The 22,189-nt window shown below is 41.0% G+C and overlaps 1 protein-coding gene and 1 long non-coding RNA gene across 2 annotated transcripts; one reads left to right on the top strand and one right to left on the bottom strand.

Annotated features, from left to right (window-relative positions):
* Positions 1-3,167: 3,167 nt before the first annotated feature.
* Positions 3,168-15,509, top strand: LOC114565702 (uncharacterized). The gene is made up of 3 exons (XR_003693964.1): positions 3,168-3,332; positions 10,761-10,824; positions 14,005-15,509. It is a non-coding gene; the product is annotated as an uncharacterized LOC114565702 (long non-coding RNA).
* Positions 15,510-19,072: 3,563 nt separating this feature from the next.
* Positions 19,073-20,404, bottom strand: ccl20a.3 (chemokine (C-C motif) ligand 20a, duplicate 3). The gene is made up of 4 exons (XM_028594039.1): positions 20,302-20,404; positions 19,570-19,678; positions 19,370-19,444; positions 19,073-19,248 (listed from the first exon to the last, which is right to left on the bottom strand). Exons 1-4 carry the CDS (start codon positions 20,375-20,377, stop codon positions 19,200-19,202), a joined length of 309 nt encoding a protein of 102 aa, XP_028449840.1. The 5' UTR covers positions 20,378-20,404; the 3' UTR covers positions 19,073-19,199.
* Positions 20,405-22,189: the final 1,785 nt, after the last annotated feature.

The raw sequence follows: 22,189 nt of genomic DNA, 5'->3' as shown, positions 1-22,189 counted from the left end.
TAAAGCTAGTGTTTACAGTAGCACAAGTAGGGAGGAGTCAGAAAGCTGACTCAGTAATATCACTAAACAAGATCTAAAGTTTGCTAACATTAGCCACCATAAGCTAATGGTAAGACTGTATAATAACAACAGGATTCCAGATCCTAAAATGGCGCCAATTTGGTTCAATGAGGATTGCTCACCTGGCGCATATGCCAAAAAAGAATTCTGAGCTTTAGAGTTTACGTCCATGATATGCGGCCCACTTTGTGCAGTAGTGTTTCTCCCGCTGGTCCTGCCTGCGAGTTCCCATAGCTCGGTGACGACCCGTAGCTCAGCCCATAGACTTTACATTGTGGTGATGTCACAGGTTTTTAATTCGCTTATGTTGTAAAAATTCTCCTTGACTGGTGTTTGTCCTTTGTTCTTGGTAAAAATGCAGTTATAAATATTAGTAATCCCTTAATTGTGGTTTCTTCACTTTCTTCTTCTTCTTTCTTCATCATCATGTCTTGTGTTAAAATGGTTAAACGGTCATGACTTTTTCCACTTTCTACTTAGTTTTGGAGTTCATCTATGTTAATAATTGGTTAGTCTATATCCACGACTTTCCACTTCCGGGTTTGTTCCGGTGCCACAGGAAATTCCACCGTATGTCCTTCTTTTCGGCCAGATGTCCGTTACCTTCCACTGTAATTTTAAACTCCGGTGGATTTAGGAGGACGATGTTTAACTGCTCCTCAGATCTCTGCAGGGTAAATCCAGACAGCTAGATATACTATCTGTCCTATTTGAGTTTTCTGTTGCATGACTAAAACAACTTGTTTTTTTTATAATCAATTTTTTATTCTTTTTATATTTTGAACATAAAACATACAAAACAACCAAAACAATTGAACAAGAACCAAAACCCTCTCCCACCCCCCACCCTCTGCGATCTCGAGGAAAACAAAAAAAAACAATATACAATAAAAACAAAAATCCCACCTTGCCTGACTAAAACAACCTTTGAACGTACACATGTTCCACCAAAACAAGTTCCTTCCTGGGGCTATTTTGCATCGGCACCGGGGCCCTGTCCGGTGTTTAGCGCCGCTCAAGAAGTTTGTGATTGTTTTAAAGAAATGCCAATAAACCAGAGCATGTTTTTCTCCCAGAATGCCGTGTTGACTAGCCAGACCCTCCTTTTCAGTGCTGTGGAGGAAGATCTGGCAATGCGAGACTAATAAGTGGTTAATAAATGGATCCTCTGTAGTATTCCAGAAGGTAAGTGGCCCAAAATAAACACTAACCAAGAAGTTCTTATTGATGGCTTATAACTCAAATAAAATTTACAACTTATAATTCTGTTATAAAGGTGGCCTTACCAGAAAGTGGGGCCAAAATCTTTAGAACCCATTATAAACCACATGGCCCTTCAATTAAAATTAAAATATTGTTTTCAGCGAATATGGAATTCTAAGATTTTCACATGATAGCATTGACATATAAACTCCCACACGATTCTAGATTTGTGAAAGAGCTGTGATTGAAGCTGTAGCTAAATTAAGAGAAAAGAGAGATTAGAAGCTTAAAGGAAATCAAGCCAAGGCTGTTGCTCTCTTTTGGATGTTTGAAATTAGACTGAATACTGAATAAATCTAGGTGCTATACTTCTGAGAGCATCATTCCCAGCAGTTATGCAAATGAGCCTTCAAATCCGCACAATAATCAGATGATGTGATGCTTTGTTTGGATTTGAGCGTGTTATTTTATCGGTTTAAGGAAGACAAGAGCGGAGCGTCTTCCCAAAAAGAGCTAATTTGTGGTGGACGGCCTCTTGACTATCGTAAAATTGTAGAGTCACAATGAAGTGGGTGTGATCCTCCACTAGGTGCTTCCTTCCTTTCAGTCCGAGGGTCTGGGCCTAATAAAAGGCCTGTGTGGTGGAGCACAGACAGACCGCCTTTCTTGCTGTGTGGAGAAATGTGTTCAATCACCATGGCTACCAGTCAGAGAAGAGCCCCCGCTGTGGCTATTAGGATTTCTCTTTCTGCTCACACACCGGCTCAGTATGCAGGTTAACAACTCACAGTCTGTATTATGGATATGAATATGTGTGTATGCAGGAGGCCTGCTGTAGGCCAAGGGTGATTTAGCATTGTAATGATCCCTCTAAAGAAGGAGTGGAGGCGTTTTTAAATCAAATGATCATCTCTAGAAAACACCTAAAATGGACTAACCCCGGACTCCGCTGCCTCCCAACAGTAGCACTGATGTGAGAAGGGGAACATGAGAAAGCTTTGAGCAGTATTGATTCAGCTGAGTACTCTCGGAGCGAGTACCAAAGGATCTGAAGAGAGAATTATCCATGCACCATTTCCTCCCCTACTCCTGTGTGGAAAATCTGCAGTTCCAGCTGTCTTGTAGCCTACATACAGCAGAAACACACGCCCATACACACTCTTACACAGAGCCACAAACATGCATGGACAAATACACACATACAGAAAGTCACACACACACACACACACACACACACACACACACACACGCAGACTTTCTTGAGGTTTGATGTTGCAAAATAATGGTTGTTTGATTTATTTATAGTTGTCCTCTTCCATCTGGTTAGTCCAGCATATTTACTTTTAATCTTAAAATAGAACAAACATAGAAAGAACAAGTCCAAAGAGAAATATATATAGGCTATACTGCTGTAATGGTGTAAATCTTAAGGTTTTCTCTAATGTTACATCATTTTTTTTTCCTACATGAAATTGCCATTATGGGGTTATTATTACAGTGATCCCAGAGCCTATATTAAGAACTCTGAGGTCATTTCTAAACACTAATAGCTACCACAGACACTCTTTGGTTATCATAAAGTGCTCCAATTTTGCCTGTTAGTCCATTTGAGGAGATTATTGGAAGCCATAAACTCTAGTGGATGCGTCCACCAATGAAATCTGAATTTCTGAGACACAGGGCATTGTCTGCATACGCCGCTTTGCCCCGAGTATCCTCCTCTTCGTCTCCCCACCCTGGTTTCTCCTGAATAATACACGACAGACCCTCCCAATCCTCCTTTCAGCGTCATCCAATGGCAGACGCGCATTTTATCAAACTATCTCCTCTGAGCCAATCCCGGTCCTCCCGGTGATCCCTGTAAACCGGATGCCCTCCCTCCTGCCTCTCAAACAGACGTAATCTGTGGATCAGAGAGCCGGACGCTCAGTCGGTGAGGAGTTGGTCTCGGACGGATGTGATGAGAGTGAAAATCCCCACTGTGGCAGACTTGAAGAAATCGCATCAGTCCACCTCGACAGGACAGTGAATCCTGTTGATTTCCATGCAGCGGGTGAAGGGGAATTTGTGTAAGTATGCCATCATGTTAAATGCAACTATAGAAACTAAAAAAAAAAAAAAAAAAAAATAGGGAGGCGTTGTTTTGTTAAATCCAGTAGAATCTGTACAAAGTGAGGCTGTAGTTAAAGGGAAATGATATGCGTCTTTAATAGCCTATATTCGTTTAATGTGATTCAGTAGATATTGTGCTAAATAATGTGCACATTGAACGGTTGTGAAAGTGACGTGATGGGGTCTGGGTTGGCGCTTTAATGAGGCGGCTTCACGTCTCTTAAATGAGCGCATGTGAAACATGCCAGCGGATAGAGAAGCGCGTCTTTCATCGCTCATTTCATAAGAACATCCGTGTGACTCGAGGGAAAAACGTGATTTCCGAGGGCGGTGGATCCGTGCAACCCTTTTTTTTCTGCACACTTCCCAACTTTTCGAATTTCTTTGCGAGACGCATCGATTGTAGGCCTACACAGTATACAGATACATGCAGTTTCCGCTGCTGGGAAAGTTTGAACGACATGTTTATAGCCAGTGCAGCTTAAAGGAATCCTGGTGGGAGCCTCCCAAACAATATAACTTTGATTAATTCCACTCACCAGAGAGTCTGCTGTTTCTATTTGGCCTGAAAGTCGGCGAACGCTGATAAATGGTGGCTATTATTTTTCAGCTGTAATGCGCACCGGCTTTGTGCGGACCATCTGTCATTGTATCGACATTACAGCAGCCCTTCTGCCCCCCCCCAAATAATCCGAGCGAGACACCTGAAGAGCAGAAAGCAGACAGCGATCATTCACAGCCGCCATCCGTCTCTCGCCAAGCCGTGACTCATGTTCCGTGATCCATCTAGGTGTGTGGATGTGCGCGTAACGTAGCCAGAAAATGAATTAGCACTGAAACAAACCGGCGCAATTAAAATATTTCGTAAAGAAGTGTGCAGTGCGAGGTAATGCATGCATGACTGTTTTTTTTTTTTTAAATGTAGACAGGAATTGGAATAGTGCAAGTAGACCACAAGCGTTGCTTTTGCGCATCCTGAATTCTCGGAAACAGCCTGTGCGCATCTGACTTCCTCCCGGAATTTGGGCCTCCAGCACATGGCAAAAACAGCCAGACTGCCATTTTCAGGGTGGGCACTCTGAGAGGATGCACTTACCAAATAAACACACTTCATCACGAGCGTTACATACTTAGTTTTGGCTCTGATGTGCCACTCAGCTTTGACCCTCCAGATAATTTAAAGCAGCTGAGACTATCTTTCTTTAGGGTGACTTTAGAAGCTTTAGTCTCTCAGCGTGCTGTGCCAAGCACTAATATGCCTTTAGGTTAATGAGGCAGTCTCCATAAATTCTTCTGCCATTTGGATATAGTAGGTCTAGACGCTTGGTGCAGCACATTTTACTGGCTATGGATGGTACACAGTGTGCTTAAATGAAAAAGCATGTTTTTGTATTTAAAAAGAAACAAAACATTTTTACCTCATGCTGACATTTAACTGCTTGTACCTAAATTTCTTGTGTATAATCCAGTGTAGAAAACTGTTATGTTCGATGAAATTCACAATGGATGAACAGTACTGATAGGTGCTGATGTGCTGTGATAGTACCACTTCCGTCCCTCTCAGATCTGAGTTGCATATAATTCACTTTGTCCCTGGTGAAGAGACAAAGCAGCATCCTCCCGCTCCCTCGCAGCAAAGAGCAGCGAGTGACCGAGTGCATATCTCTTGTAGGGCTTTAATTCAGTTTGCAGTTGCTCTCAGAGAGTCATCAGGGTGCGCTGAGTGAATGGAGCAAAGCCACCGTCTGCCTGCTACTGTTATGTGAGCAGAGGGCTGACTGGATGTTGGCTTATCTTATCTCCTGTTTGAATTATGATGATCATTCCTGTGTAGCTCGTAGGCACATGTGATGAGCTGCAGCCTGCTATCACAGTGGAGAGTCTCTCAACCACACATCATCTGTAGCCTCCATAGTAAGAAATATGTAAAAAAATAAATAAATAAAAGAATGTTCCTTTTGTTTTAGTTAATTCAGTTACAATGTAATGTGGTTAGCATCAGGGAGTCCCATCTCACTTCTCCCACCGTCACGACTCCCAGCAGACGCCCAGCTCTTTCCCTGCTGCCATCAAACATGGAACCCACGAATGAGGAGGAAGAAAAATGCTTACACACTTGCCCCACCCCTTAGCTTTTTTTTTTTTTTTTTTTTTTTTAAATCATTGAAATACAATATACAAACTTTTTAAATCATTATTTCTGAGTCAGCTGGAAGACATAAAAAGCATAGATGCCCAGTGGATAATGAAATACATATACAGAAGAAACCTCTGACTTTATTGTAAATCTATGGATCCAAAGCAGAAGATCCTATCGCAGCTGTTGACCACATACCCACTTGCTTTGTGTTTATGCATCACAGGTAAATGAAGTTAAGGGGTAAATGAGTTCATAGCAGCAGGAACCCGTGTGTGCACATGTGTGTGTTTGTTCTTCTCTCGAGTGTGCGGCTGCAGTGTTGGGTAAATGGAAAGATTAGGCAGTGGAGAACTCTGCACCCTGCCTCAGGCATCTTGACATACTGCCTATCTAGTCGAGTGGATGACCTCTCACCTCTTGTCTAGCCAAAGGCTCAGGTCTGCTCGGGTCAAGCCAGGTGGCTTTCAAGAGCCTATTGGCCCGTTCAGGAGCACGTGACATTTGAACTCTTTCCACCTCAGTTCTTTTGGTTAATTATGAAACTCATACGGCTGGTGTGTCAGTGTGTAGATGTTTGCGTTATTGCTGTTACAGCTGTAACAGGTACATTTATGAATTATAAACACACGTTAAGAGGATATGAGGGAAACCTGTTAAAACCTGTTAAACTCTGAACATCTGCACTCTGAAGTAATTTGATCTGAACCCTCCTCTATGCTTAATAAAGTCAGACACTCGTCCAAACAGTTTTTGATGCTTCAGGAGCTCCTTTTATCTAGAAGCTGGCGCTAAAATCTTTCCTAGATACGAGAAGAAAAGAGATATTCCAGTGAGTTGTCAAAGACAGATTCAGGTCCGCCATTAGACGTCACTCTCAGCTCATTTAGGAGATGTTACAGCTGTCGTGCTGCCGCTTTAATCATGAAGTATGGTAGCTGTGAGACAAAAACGTTGCATTAGTCCCCATCTTGTCACAGCTGAGAGAAACAGCCTGTTTCAATTCTGTCACAACATGCTCTCTATTGTACCGCCATGCAAGAAACTCCCTATGGAAATTTTGGAATCTTTCCCATTGTTCCTCAAGGAAAGGGGGCTTTCATATGGAAGTGGGGAACGCCAGGAAATGACAGGCATTCTTTGTGGACTAGTTGAAAATAAACTTGTGGGCCCGCGCTTCCCTCTCGACAGTTAAGCAAAAACTCAAAATAAGGAGAGAGGATTACGGTCTTAAAAAAATCCCTCAATGGCTTTTTCACTTTCTTATGTTTCCTGCTGCAATTTGTCTCAAAAGTATATTTTCTTATTCAGCGTACTGGAGACATGCCATCAGAAGTTCAGCTAAAGAGCTATTGTCAAGGGCTTTTCACTCTTTTCTCTAGTTTCTTGAATGGGTGCATTCTTATTTTCCTACTTATTTGTCCTTATTTTGCCTTATCTCCCCCCCCCGCCCCTGGCCTTAAACACAACCCGCTGCTTGAGCTCTGCTTTATGAGGTGTGACAGTGAGGTCTGGTTGCCGAGGCAGTCCGTGTGGACTGGAACGTAAAGCTTTACATTCACCCGGCTGCGGTCGGGTTTGGGGAGGACTTAAACTCGCTTCACCCCTATACAGTGCCTCGTATACAGGAACTTCCTTCATACTGCTGAGCTGGCATGAAAGTTCAGAATTGGAAGGAGGCAAAAGGAAGAAAAAAAAATCACGTTAGGTCTGCCTTCCTTAACCTCAGAGTCCTTAATTGCACACACACACACACACACACACACACACACACACAATTGCTACCTTTTTTTACTAAGGAAGAAAGAGGAAAGAAAAGTACAAACAGGTGGTCATGATTTAAGCTTTTAAAATCATACATAACATTTTTTCCTCAGTGTCAACAAGTCTCACATCTTTTTGAAGTGTAGTTTGGTGCCAGGTGTTCATAGTTCAACAGTCCTCCTCTCTCCTTTTGAGATTTAATAACAGGTTTTATTTAACAGGTGCTTTTTTTCTCCGCTGGTCAGTCTCGTCGTACTAACACTCGCACCTTATCCCCCACCCCTCTCTCTCTCTTTCTGTCTCTCCTCCTACTCCTCCTCTTGTTGTTTTTCCCACCAGGCCAGTGGTAGTTCCCAGGTATTTGACCAGTGTAGCGTGGCCGGGAGGCTGGTTGTTCTATCCTCTATGAGACAAAGGCAGCGTGCCTCAAGAAGTGGGATGAAAGGAAACAGAGGCTGTGCAGCCACTCCTTTTTACAATGGGAAACCTCCTTAGTGAGGTTGTAGAGCAAATAACCTCCTTCTCTCTTCCTTTATTTTATTTTAACAAGCACTGAGACTGTGAGTGTGTCTATCTTTTTGTAGTAAAAAGAGAAGTGCTGTGTGTGTGTGTGTATGTTTGTGTGGATGTGAGTTTGTGTGTGTGTGCATGCATGCAAAGAGGAATGGGTGTCCTTTATGTCTACATACAACGTTTTTTAGGCTTTCTCTTCCTCCCACCTGCTTAGTTTGAGGCGACAGATGGCACTTCCCTTGTTGAAGATGTTTCCTCTATGAAGGTCTGTTGTTGTGGTTTAAACTGTATAGGGAGGCCTCAGAATTGAGGGAGAGAAGCATAAAAAAAAGCTCACATGATGTAAATGATTCTGGGAATTCTGGATGAGGTGAGCCAAAAGTATTTTTTCAGTGTTAGTGATAAAATTATTGATTATAATAGTATTCAAATCTTTTACTTATGCAATAGTGACAATACTACAATTTGGAATACGTTAGCATTAATTACTTGATGCACTGTCTCATGCACCATGTGTCATGAGTTTGTTATGTGTAAAATTGTTCTGAAAAAGTCAAATATATGCAGCTGAAATGTTGTCAAGGACAAGTATAATGAAGTACCACATGATGAAAATATTGAAATGAAAGTGCTAGTAACTCAACACTCTTTTCATTCACAAGTACTTGAGAAAAATTCATTTGTTAGGCCTACTCTCCATTTCTAGTTTTATCAGGAATGTGTTATCCAATGACACATTGGTATGGTAGTCGTTCACAATACTTTGCCACATTATTATATTCCATGTTTTCAGAAGAGTTGAATTATGCGCACGCATCTCTCGCTCGGTCTAGTGTTATCATCTCGGGTGGTAGTCATGGGGAGGGAGCGGAAGCCGCAGGAGTCTTTTATGGCTCCAGCTCTAGAGACAACCTGTTTCTCAGGCACTTCTCTACTGGCACTTTTTTATGACATCATAAATTACTCCATTTCCTCTGACCAGCCCTAGGTGGATATAAAGGACATACCTGGCCAGTAATTGTCTGTCTGGCTCTCTCATCCGTCAGTTTCCTTCTGCTGCTGGGGACTTCCTCCAGAGCCAGACTCTCAGACTGCCTGAAGACACTCACATCTCTTAGATCTGGACCCTTGACCAATAAAAACAGTGGTTTATTTGATGAGCGATATGGCAAAGAATTTTGTTTTTTATGTTTCTTCTTAGACGCATTTTACTGCATCTCTGTTGGTCGTTTAGGCCTGGCACCCATGTTAGTGGCCTCTGTGCATCCATGTGCACTTTAGACTGACAACAACAGCCCCACTCTTAGACCTGTTGATACCTTTTGTTTGTTGAAGTCCGAGGATGAAGAGCAGAAAAGAGAGGATTAGTGGGAGAAAAAGTTCTTTTTAGGGTGAAGGGAAAGGAGAAGCCCTTAGGAACATTCAGCGTTCACATTCATCTGATACACTGCTGGGGCTCCTCGGGGAGACTGGAACAATACACGCACCAGCATGACAACATTCCTCAGGGTTAAAAAGGCCAAGGGTCACCCAGTGACCCCACCCTGCCAGTCAGTCCCAAGGCACCAACTCTGTGCCTTTGTATTTGGTTTATGTCTTCGCACTTGTTGAACAGACTCTGCACCTTGTGTTACAATGTGCCCTTTGCTCTCTAATATACTAGATTGGCATGGAGCACTTTCACCGTTTCATAATTTGCGTCATGTCAGGTTCGCCTCAGGTATCAATAGTTCAAATGTAAAACTAGGGCTGGGCGATATGGAGAAAATCAAATATCCAGATATTTTTGACCAAATACCTAGATATCGATAATGCAACGGTATTTGTGCTTTCACAAAATATTTACACAATGAGATTTTTGATAAATAATCATCGGAATGTTGATATAATGACTAAGTGGGTAAAGGCAAATAATAGAACAGTTACAACAGCCTGGTAAGTTCAGAAAATGACATCACTTTACTGTAATGCAGCCTTTAAAACCAGGAAAAGACACCACTTATGCCATATTATGATATTACGATATCCAAAATCTAAGACGATATTTACTCTCATATCATGATAACGATATAATATTGGTATATTGCCCAGCTCTCTGTACAACTTAGTGCTACACTGGAGAAGGACATAAATTTGCCAGAAGCTGAACAGACCTTTGAATTGGTCACGTTTGCCTGACAATATGAAGTTCACTTACATCAACTATAACTTTATTTGTCATTTCACTGAGTACTTGCATACACAGAAGAAACACAAAGTTGTTTCTCATTAGTCACAGTGCAATAAAAACAGAAATAAATACTTATAAGTTAAAAAAAATATCATGTCTAAAATAGAGCTAAACACAAACATTCAGACAGAACTGAATATAATACCCCAGCCAGATGTTTGGCAAGCCCGGATCTATATATGCTCGAAAAAGAACCACCACAAAGCAGCCAAATTGTAATTATCCAAAGTTTGAATAGATTTAAATGGCCACTTTATATAATAAACTAACCAGGGTCAAATATTAGGCCGAGGGCACTGTAGCTCCTCAAAGCAATGTTATTCCTCCCTTATGAAAAAATGTTCTGCACACCACAGCACCCTTCAAATAAAGTCTAAAGGCTGCCATTAAAGTGGAGCATATGCATGTGTAGGCATGGAGTGGCGTGTGAGGCCCTTACAGGCAGACTGCAGGTCTGTTAGTCATTACGGGTGAATGTACTGTACAGTATACACTGGAGTGGACATGCAGCTACATTAAAGTCTCGCCCACGGCCACATCAGACCACCCCAGAGACACACCACTGGCACTTCCTCCACCCGCTTCCACCGCTCAGCCTTGGGGGGATGCGCGCTTTGGGATTTCCGGAGGACGCACTGGACAATAATCGTCCGTTGATTAGTAAACTTTCTAGTGAAAAAGATGGTCAGATTGCCTTTTAACTGTTTTGTGTTTGCATCTGATTTTGTCTTCTATCTGTAGGTGTCCCGTTAGTGCCTCCTGATGCTTGTGACTCTGTGAAGAAGAAGATCGTTTTTTCTATGAGGTATACTGAACATCATCATTAAAATGGCCTCATAAAATTCTTGGTTCCTCTATTACTGAATATTCACCATGTGTCACATTCTTTTGTCCTCTTCCCTGGTGGAGAGCGAGGCATCACAGAAAGATGACTACAAAGCTCCCTGAATTTTTATCCTGCACACTAAATCGGCTTACAGTAGAGGAAGGAGACATTGCTCTCTTTTAGTCCGCAGTTTGAAATGAAAGCCTATCTGGCTGCAGCTGTGGAGGAGCTCCGAAGATGGGGGACTTTTATTGTCGGGAACAAATAGAGACCTTTTAGTTTTGTCTAGCAGCTGATGCCTCTCCACACCAACTGCTCCAAAACCACTTTTGTCAGTAATGGAGAGTGGCCTGCTCAGGCAAGAGCGAGAGACCACGAGACTTTCATGGCAAAAAATAAAGTGCAGAGTTGCTGGTGATAGGCTCGGGGAGGCCCGGCTGCTTGCCATATGATGTAATTATCTGCCATTTCAAAAGATTATCTCCCTCCATCAATGTACTGTTTAAATGTGTGTGTGTGTGTGTGTGTGTGTGTGTGTGTGTGTGTGTGTGTGTGTGTGTGTGTGTGTGTGTGTGTGTGTGTGTGTGTGTGTGTATATATATGTGTGTGATTTGATCTTTGGTTTGTACCCCCGGTGTAATGTTGAGACTCTGTGGCCTGTAGCTTGGCTCCCCATTTAAGCTGGGTTAGCTATGATCTCTCCCCCCTCTAACCCCAATCCCTCCCCCATCTGTGATCATACACACACACACACACACACACACATATATACACAAAAGAAATATTCAGCTGTAGAGAGGGGGTCTCTCAGAGGGCGCAACGTTGAACTGGGGGGGATTAAGAAGAAATGGCTGGCTGACACTAGGGTTGCCATGGCAAAGCCCCCACTTTTCTCCTCTCCCTCGACCCTCCGCCTAATTTTCGTTTTAGGTCTCATTGTGGGGTGATGGTTGTGTGTGTGTTTGTGTGTGTGTGTGTGTGTGTGTGTGTGTGTGTGTGTGTGTGTGTGTGTGTGTGTGTGTGTGTGTGAGACACTGTGATAGAGTAGGGAAGATGTAATATGGCTTATGAATTAAGTCTCTTATCGGCGCTGCTTCACCCTGAGAGAAGAGAGACTTCCAGTTCACATGCTGCTGTTCAGACACCAGGAGAAAAGCAAACAGAAAGGAAAGAGGTCTAAAAACTAGTTTTATAGTGTTTAACTTTATTTACCGATTGGCTTTACATTTGATACTACTTAATAGGACTTTATTTGACTACAAATGTCTTTTTCTGTGATCATCCAAATTAATTTGTACATTTTCTCATATTCATGAAGGAAAGCACGCCGTGAAAGAATGCAGGGGCAATAATTCAAAGACCCAGACAAAAACCAAACTGTCTATTTTATGACCTTCTGAATTATAGCTGCGGTAACATGATGCATTACTCATTCATTGTAGCCAGTGTGTGATCACGCTAGGCTGACGTCTGCCTCCCTCAGCAGAGTAATGGATGCAGGTCTAGCCTGCTCAATGACATCAGCAAAGCCTGAGCCGATGAAACAGAGCAATGAATGACCATAGATCAGCGTTTACCATCCTGACGTCAGCCCCCGGTCTGTGCAGGAGCGCAGGGACACTGTCGCTAGTTGTTTCCCAGCTATGCCCTGCCTCTGACAATGGGAGCTCTCAGCCAGTGGTGGGGCGATGGCTGGGCTCTGAAAAGCTTGGCTGCACAGTAGGACATCGCAGCATTGTTCTCCCGACTAGATGTCTATAATAACCGTGTCAGGCTTGGAGATATTTCTCTTATGTTCTTCTGAGCAATGTCAAACCACAGTTTCTTTTATTTCTTATTATACAAAAGTGCATTTATTTTGTTTTATTTAAAACATTTATATATTTGTTTAAAGGGTCAGTTAACTTAAATTATTATAATTATTCTTACTTAATCTTAGCGTTATTTATATATGCAAATAGTTTTGTTTTGTCCATTTGACTTCTTTCGTCTCAAAATGGGGGAGGCTGTTGGAATTTCGTCTGTGTAGCTCATTGCATTGACAAATTACGTTTTTTAAGTACCTATAAAAACAGTTTTGTTGATTATTTAGAGCAGAGCTATTCAACAGGGGGGTCCTCAGAGTTAGTGCAGGGGGCAGCCAAATTATGTTAAAAAAAATAATTTATATAAAGTTTATTACTAAAAAAATATACATTAACATGAATGTAACATTTTAATAGCAAAGCTAAATTGGCCTATTTGTGAAAAAAACAAACATTTTATTCACACATTGAAGGTAAGCTTAGTATAGGAAAGGTAGCAATGGTAGCCATTCAGTTAAGCTTCAGGATTCACTGCCATTCATTTTCATCCATCCGGCACAATTTATACAGTACAGGCCAAAAGTTTGGACACACCTTCTCATTCATTTCGTTTTCTTTATTTTCATGACTATTTACATTGTAGATTCTCGCTGAAGGCATCAAAACTATGAATTAACACATATGGAATTATGTACTTAACAAAAAAGTGTGAAATAACTGAAAACATGTCTTATATTTTAGATTCTTCAAAGTAGCCACCCTTTGCTTTTTTTGGTAACTCTGCAAACCCTTGGTGTTCTCTCAATGAGCTTCATGAGGTAGTCACCTGAAATGGTTTTCACTTCACAGGTGTGCTTTGTCAGGGTTAATTAGTGGAATTTTCCCCTTATTTATAAAAAAGCAAAATGTGACTACTTTGAAGAATCTAAAATATAAGACATGTTTTCAGTTATTTCACACTTTTATGTTAAGTACATAATTCCATATGTGTTCATTCATAGTTTTGATGCCTTCAGTGAGAATCTACAATTAGTCATGAAAATAAAAGGAAACACATTTGAATGAGAAGTGTGTCCAAACTTTTGGCCTGTACTGTATGTGGGACTCTCATTCAGCTAAGGGACCCTGATTTAGAGTAGTACTTTGTTTCTGGAAAAAAAGACAGGTTGCTGTTAAATATTTGTAATGTCATTTATAAATTCTGTTCTGTTCACTTCTAGCAGAAATCTCAGAGAACGATATCTGAACGGACGCCAAAATTAGTTGCATGCCTGCATACTACAAAAGGAAATGAACAAAGCGAAAATCCTGTGCAACGTTAGTGCTAACGGCTTCCTCATCATCTGTGTTTCAGATGCTGTTACGGCCAATTTTGAAGTGAAGATGAAAGACTTTCAAGTTCCTCTGATTAATGAGGTGGTGGTAAGGCAATAAAGCAGAACCTCTGAAAAAATGAATGAAAAAAAACAACCCAACCATGTTTGCCCTGTGGACAGTGGACTCATTCTGCCACTGTCCTGTGTCATTATGTCCCTTTGCTGTGCGACCTGTCCTCTGGGATTTGAGTGACTGTCCCTGTCCCCTGCTCTGTCTGTCCTCCTTCCTCTACGCCCTGCCTCGTCTTGTCAGCTCGGCTCACGGTCACAGCCCTGCTTGCCTCGGTGAACATTCAACGCTGTCGGTGAGTTTTGGTATGGATCACATAAAAACCATCGACCGTTGACTGTGCCCCGAGGCTTGCTCCGACGACGTCGGGAATGAGCAAAAAAATAAATAAAAAGAAATGAACAAAAGGGCAAGTGGGTGCATGCAAAAATCGAGAGACGAAGACGCACATGTACAAAAGTGACACTCTGTTTCCACTGTACCCAAAGACCAAAGGTCACAATCAACATTCATTGCTGTCGCTGGGTTGAACTGTGTAGAAAAGCTCACTGAACAATGAGTGCAACTGTGGCCCAGATCTGCCTGACTCGCGTCTCAGCCAATCGGCCGACCGGATGCGAAACACTTTGTTTTCTTTATTTATATTACTTCTTGTTTTTCACTTCTATTTTCTCCTCTCTTCCTCCCTCCCTGGCGCTGAATAGTCTTCAGGGGAAGAGAGAGAGAGATAGAGACATAAATAGACTTCTGGCGGCTTGCTTGTCCTCATCCTCTTCTCCTCTAATTGGTGGTTATGTGTGCAGCAAGGGGGAAGGAAGCGGAGTGAATGTGTAATCATTTGGAGTCTCTTCTCCTTTAGATGTTTCATCCCTCTCTCTTTTTTGTTTGTCTAATTATATACTGAGCTCTGTTAACTCTGTGTTAACTGTGCTGGCAAGAATGAGCGAGTGACAAAGAGAGGGAGGACAATGGGGAAACACAAAAAGGTGGAAAGATTAGAGCACCAGTAAACGTATTATCTAGTTTTCAGTATATGTATTCTAATATTATTCCTAGTGTTGCTGCAAATGTGACAGGATATAAGCATTTATTTTTTAAATGCAGAAAGGAGATTGTTTTCACCTCTTTGACTGAGGTCTCATTATCTGTTTGAGTTTCCTGTGTGTGTGTGTGTGTGTGTGTGTGTGTGTGTGTGTGTGTGTGTGTGTGTGTGTGTGTGTGTGTGTGTGTGTGTGTGTGTGTGTGTGTGTGTGTGTGATATCTCGGAGCGCAATATGTTATTTTCCTTCTATCCCCAAGCAGCCTGCTCCCTCATGGGAAAACACAAGTCTCTAACCTTGTCTTCCTGCAGACAGTGTGGGACCGGCCACGCTGCTGCCATTTCTCTTTGTACCCATCTGTAACAACTCTCTGACACTGCGTCCTGTATCTGTAATTCATGGAATGTAAACACACAGTTGAGATATATGTAGGAATGCGGAAAGTGTGATAATTCATGAATTAATTCAATAAAGTTGAATCAGAATCCATGCAATAGTGTCTGATGTGATTATTTAGTGTGTATCTACATATAACTCGTATTCAGTGATGTTTCACTCCAGAAAAGCCTTCCAACTCCATCCTTCCTTTTTTCTAACAGTAAACTACCTCTGTCATTTAGTAACTCAAGTCCATTTCCCCCACTCCCCAGTCTCTCTGTATTATTCATAGAAAAGCACTCAGTCCGTACAGTGGTGCAGAACAGTGGATGTGATGTAATGGTGGCTGCGAGCGTGGCTTCAGACTGTCATGTGGGATGGATTCATGCGACAGGAGAAAACGCTCATTTCTTCATTTGTTCGGCTTTGTTGGTGTTGCCAACAGCTAATGGCCAGGGATTGGACATGAAGCACATCCATGATAAAAGTATACTTTTTTAGCAGTTAAAATACAAAAAAATCACATTCCAAAGACCTGCAACCTGAACATTGTGCAAATGTTGAGATATTGGTGTGGGGGGGGTAGCTCATTCTGTAGGGACTTGGCTTTGTGACCGGTGGTGACTGGACCGGTAGCTGGAGAGGTGCAGCTTCACCTCCTGAGCACCGCTGAGGTACCCTTGAGCATGGCACCGATGCCATGACATATATACTGTATGTGTATATGTGTAATAACAAGAGAGTGTAACATTTTCATCTCTCATTAAAGTATGTCTTCTTCTTCTTTTGTGTTAAACGAAAAGGAAATAGCGTGTAATTCCAGCAAAAATTTCCACATCATTGTGTGATCATGCAGTGTGAAAAAATATTTTCACTCCCAAAGAGCACTGAAACAGCAAAACTAATAAAAGTGTTGCATTTCGCAGCACTTTGAAGACCTGAAACCCGCCCATGATGAGCCCGGTTGTGCAAATGTTGAGATGTTGGGGGGGCAGCAATAGTTCAGTCTGTAAGGACTTGGCTCGGAGGGTCACAGATTCAAGTCCTGGCGTGGACTGGTAGCTGGAGAGGTGCCAGTTCACCTCCTGGCCACTGCTGATGCCCTTGAGCAAGGCACCGAACCCCATGCTCGGGGCCCATGACATCTCTCCATTATTGCCTGTATGAGGTACTGTTTGTGCATGTGTGTGTAATGTATAATAGTGGAGTTGGAAATGTAAGTTTCATTTATTCAGTCTTTAAAGTATGTCCTCTTCCTCTGTATGTTGAAAGAGGAGGAAATAGCGTGTAGATGCAGCTAAAAGTCCACATCATTGTGTGATCATGCTGTGTGAAAAAATATTTTCACTCACAAAGAGCACTGAAACAGCAAAACTAATAAAAGTGTTGCTGAAACATCATTTCACAGCACTTTGAAGGGATACTACCGCCATCTAGTGTTTAAAGAGTTGTTGTTTTTTAACACGACTTCATGTACAAGCGGATCGTTCTGTAATATGGAAATGACAAATAGTTGACAGTTCATTATTATTTTTCCCAGTATAACCTATAGTATGATTTTAACTTCTGGATCCTGGATCTACAATGTTCTTTTTACTTTTTGGATTTAAAAATAACGTTATGCTTTTTATCACCTCTTTACTAACCGTGAAGGACTTTGTAACCCTGGCTTTGGTTTTGTATATTTAAAGCACTATATAAATAAAGTTGAAGCAAGTAGAAAGCTGTCTTTCCATAAAAATCTCAAGCTCACTGCTGTATTTTACAGCTACACAGATAGAGATGAGAGGAAAGGAAATCAAGATGCTCAGCCTCAAAGTGTATGTATGTATGTAGTGTATGTCATTGTTTAAAAAAAATTCCCCAGGTTCAGGTTCCCCTCAATCAAAGGCTTCGAACGCTTCGCTAAATTTAAGATAGGAATAGTTTTAAAAGTTTTGCCCTCTGTAAAGTAACTTTTTGAAAGTAAAAATAACACATTTTATCTTTTACAAATGAAAAGTTGACTTCATAAGCAGAAGAAGCCCTCTTGCTGAAAGTAATTCACTCAGAGGTTTTGATGCTGAGGGGGGGACACATGGTAAGATGTCCTTCCTTAAGAAAATGTCAGCGTCAAACACTCCATTTCCTGCATTCTGATCTATTTTTATGCAACAATTTCAGCCTTTTCCTCATCAATTTATGGTGGAAATGTCACGGTACTTCCTCCTTCAACTGTGCATCTTACATGTCACACTTTTTGCATTAGGCTACATGTTGCACTGACATGTGGCTCTTTGTAGCTTGGCTTATTTGAGGCCAATGCTCACGTAGGCTACTTGATTCTTGCTGTTCGAAGTTTAAACATCGTTGTGTCTATGAGTTGCGTTAGCAGTTTGTCTAAATAAAAGTCCTGTGCTACTTTTCATGTTTTTGTTTGGGGGGGGAGACAAATGCACGTGTTCTAACTATTGAAGGGACTTGTCCTCTGCGTCACCCGCAATACCTTGGCCTATAGCTGCAGCCTTATTTGTTCTGGTTTAGATGTTAGCTATAGATAGATATTACTGCTGACATTTGAGTGGTTTTGCTGAATTCATAACTCTTCTCTACTTATGCTTCTGTTATACTCTGCTGTTGTTACTGTTTTATCAGTCACCATTATTCCATAATTGTCCCATGTGGCTACAGTGGCCATTGTTCAGAAAAGGTTACATAGTCTCCCTTAAATCTTACAAATTAAATAAAGAGTCTTTTAAGTGATGGCTGTGATGCAGCGGGGTAATTCAAAGGTTTTCCAAAACACACAATATGTCATGCAGTATGGACTATGGGAAAAAGTGTGCACAAAAAATGTTGTGCCGCCAAAGAATGTGACACCTTGGGGTTGAATATTTCTTTAAATGAGTATATGGTAGCTTCAAGGATGTGTTGTAACGAGCAGATACAGAATTTATTTTCTATGTGACATTGTAATAGCGAGCTCTTTACGCTTTTAAACAAAGGTGGGGTTTAGAGAATAATCTTGTTTCAAGAAGTAAAGGATGTCTGGCCTTTTAAAGGTTTAAAACATATGTACTTAAAATTGTTCTTCAATAAATGATAGTACCTTAATTGAAGGACACACTGTTTATAGTCTTGCATTGCCAGGCCACTGTTTACAACAGTCCCTGCAGAAAATCATTACAATATGACCTATATATAAATTAAACAGCACACTTTATTACACTATTACGGCTGATGTCAGCATTTGTTTCAACAAGGAAATACCTGGTCTACGTGCTTTAAATAAACAACTTGTATGACTTCCTCATGCTGATGTCACAGGACTTTCACCGCTTTGTGTTTTGATCACGGCACAAAAAAAAAACTCCAGAGCTGGAATTTCTCACCGGGACAAAACAAACCAGTGATATAAGATAGAAGCGGCATGCTGCCGAGGAAGTTTACACGTGTGGTAATTTTAGTTCTGTGACATACAATACACAGAGATGAGTGTTTTCATTCAGAGAGCTGTCACAATTTATCCATTTTTATTTTTAAACAAAACTTTAATGATTCTATATTACAACATCTACAAATAAAATATTTTATAAAAGCAAAGAATATAAAACATGTATTACACAAGGCTCTTAAAACTGAGCTGATGCCTGTTACTTTTTTTCTTTTTAAATTAGCTTCAAACGGGAGTTCACTGAAGCGTTCACTGGTTACTGGATAACAGGCAGAAAAACTGGTCGGGCCCTCTTCAAAAAGCAGAATAGCTTTATTCCTGCGCTTGTGCGGTCTTGATGTGAACCAATTGTGCTTTACTCCTGCAATGAGAATTGATCCAGTTATAATTTTAGCCATGCTCTTGTGTAAATACATTCCACAGCCTGCAGAATGATGCTGTTTCTTAGTTATATTGCACAATCTCTTTGCTAATCATTATACCTTAAGCGGTTGATATAGTCCATCACCCAGTGTAAAGCAGGATTGGTGCATGCTTGACCCCTCTTTGTGTGGAAACTATAGAATAAAAGGGAAAGAATCAAAAATTTATTTTACATTTACATTTATACACTTCTGATGAATCCTAATGGTGTATGTCTTGTGTGTTATTAATTCTCTGGCTAAGAAGGAGTGATACTCACATGATGGCATTGATAGGACACAGCTCTGTGACAGTCTGGACCGAGTAACCCTTGATGTTAGCAAATGGTATTTTGAGTGCCATGTAATTTCGACAGCATCCATGGCGCACTGGGAAAAAAGAAAAAAGATGATACTGGAAAATTAAAAATTAAAAAATGAAGTGAAATTTTGATAGAAGACGTATTCAGATCATCCTCTCGCGTAAAAGTAGCACAGTGTAAAAAATACTCTGTTACAAGTAAAAGTTGGTATTCAATGCTACTTAAGTAAAAGTACAAAAGTATTAGCATTGAAATATACTCAAAGTACCAGAAGTAAAAGTACTCATTATGCCAAATGGGCCATTTCAGAATCATATATTTTATATTACTGGTTTATAATATTGATGCAGTCATGTGTATTTCATTTTAATGTTGCAGCTGGTAAAGGTGGTGCTAATTGTTATTACTTCATATACTGCTGAGTAGCTTACCTTTGATAATACATGTATTATATTTTGTAATAATCTAAATTTGCAAAGTAACTCAGGCTATCAAATAAATGTAATGGAGTACAAAGAACAATGCCTCCAAAATGTAGTGGAGTAGAAGTATAAAGTAGCATAAAATGTCTGTTTATCAATGCCAGATTTGTGTGGATGGAACTGACAAACAAAATAACAAACAATAAAAACACAAATTAATAAAACACTATTTAAAAAAAGAAAGAGATGGAGGATACCCAGTCCATACCTGCAGATGCGTTTGTGGCCAGTAGACAAACGGCGAGGATCGTGATCCCCATCACTGTGGCTTTGATTGACACCATGTCTTCCTCTGAGCTGAGCTGTTGTCTTAGGTGGAGTCAGAGAGGCTGTGACCCAGCTGGTGATCACAGCCTCCTCTTATATTCCTTGTAGGAACAGGAAACTTCCACCCTGAAATATCAAACCACCACAGAAAAACTCCCCTCACTTTCCCCGATGCAAGAGAAGGGGAAGATGTGGGGGGATATGGCACACACACACACACACACACACACACACACACACACACACACTCACCTCTATGTGAACCAACCAGAAGAAGTGCTGATTTTTGTGTGTGGATGTTTATTATTAACAGATATCAGTTTGAAAAAGTATGCAAAAATTGTCAATATAAATGGAATAATGTTATTGAGTTTTGGTTAGCAAAATGCAAATGAATAGAATAGGAACTCAAATTTCACTCGGCATGTTGGCATAATGTATATGAATAAAAACAAAAGAATTGAAGATAATTATAAACCAGTTCAACAGACAAACATGATGGGTGTCAGGTCACACGTGATAGGGTTTCCCATCGCCACACCTTGATACAACAAAGAGTTCAGTGCAACATGGGAAGTTACACAGGTGTGACTCCGCTCTCGGTGAGTCTCACCATGTACTACTACTGTTAAAGGCAGAATATATTTAATCAACGCAAACTATTTGAAGAATAAAAGATTCACTGAAGACCTCATTGAACCCTGCCTGAATGTGGGACCTTATAAGTAGGTTGCTTTGAGGTTATTTTCTAGGTCACAGTAACACTAACTATATACTCAAGAACCATGCATCAAAGGAAAAAATTGCATGGGGAGCACTGAAATAGGTCATGAAACACTTTAATTGTGCATCTCAAACTTTCCACCAAAACCACAGCATTGAACATTTAAATGCAACAACTCATCACTGATTTCCTGCAACGTGCAATTTTCACAGCATTACAACTCAACTTAATAACAGTATTGTCTCTGATGTAGGTTAATAATGATACGTTTATTCATATACTGTAGCACCTTTCAAAATCAGTCGTCCCAAAGTAATCCAGGCTACAACAGAAAACCCAATAGCAAGTACACAACAGAACAAAATACTTGAAATCAAACATCAAGCTAAAAGCAAAAGACAATATAAAAAAAAAACTAAACTAAAGCAAGTCAAAACAGATGGATCTTGAGCTGCTTTTTAAAAGTGTCCACAGATCTGAGGTCCAATGGGAGAGAGTTCCAAAGTTTAGGAGCAACAACCTCAACAGCACAGTCTCCTTTAGTCTTGAGCCGAGAGCGAGGAACAGAACCCGGTCAGAGGAGCTCAGAGGCCAGATGCTGATGTCGGGCTGCTGAAGCTCTGGGTGTAGGCTGGTGCTTGACCACGTAAGGTTCACATGGGGCGGCTGTGGCTCAGGTGGTAGAGTGGTAGCATCCCATCCGGAAGGTTGCTGGTTCAATCCCTGGCCCTTCGGTCTCACGTCTAAATGTCCTTGGGCAAGACACTGAACCCCAAATTACTCCTGATGATGTGTGAATGTGTGTAATGTTTATCTGATGAGCTTGCATGGCACCCTCGGTGTGAATGGTAAAATGTATGTAATAGCGCTTTGAGTAGTCATTAAGACTAGAAAAGTGCTATTTAAATACTGTCCATGTACATATGAGTTAATGGTCACTGTAATTATTTCTCATAGATAGACGTGACGTGATCTCTTTCCAGTGCGACTCAAATGTAAGTGATGGGGGGACAAACTCCTCAGTTGTCATTCAGGGGGTCATGCTTTAAAACAGATTTTAAAAATGTGAACCAATTATTTAGTAATAACTTCAAATCATTCGAAC

Source organism: Perca flavescens, chromosome 12 (assembly GCF_004354835.1).
Source record: "Perca flavescens isolate YP-PL-M2 chromosome 12, PFLA_1.0, whole genome shotgun sequence".
Lineage (NCBI taxonomy): Eukaryota > Metazoa > Chordata > Actinopteri > Perciformes > Percidae > Perca > Perca flavescens.
Note: the sequence above shows the minus strand (reverse complement) of the source record. Positions and strands in the feature narration are given on the sequence as shown.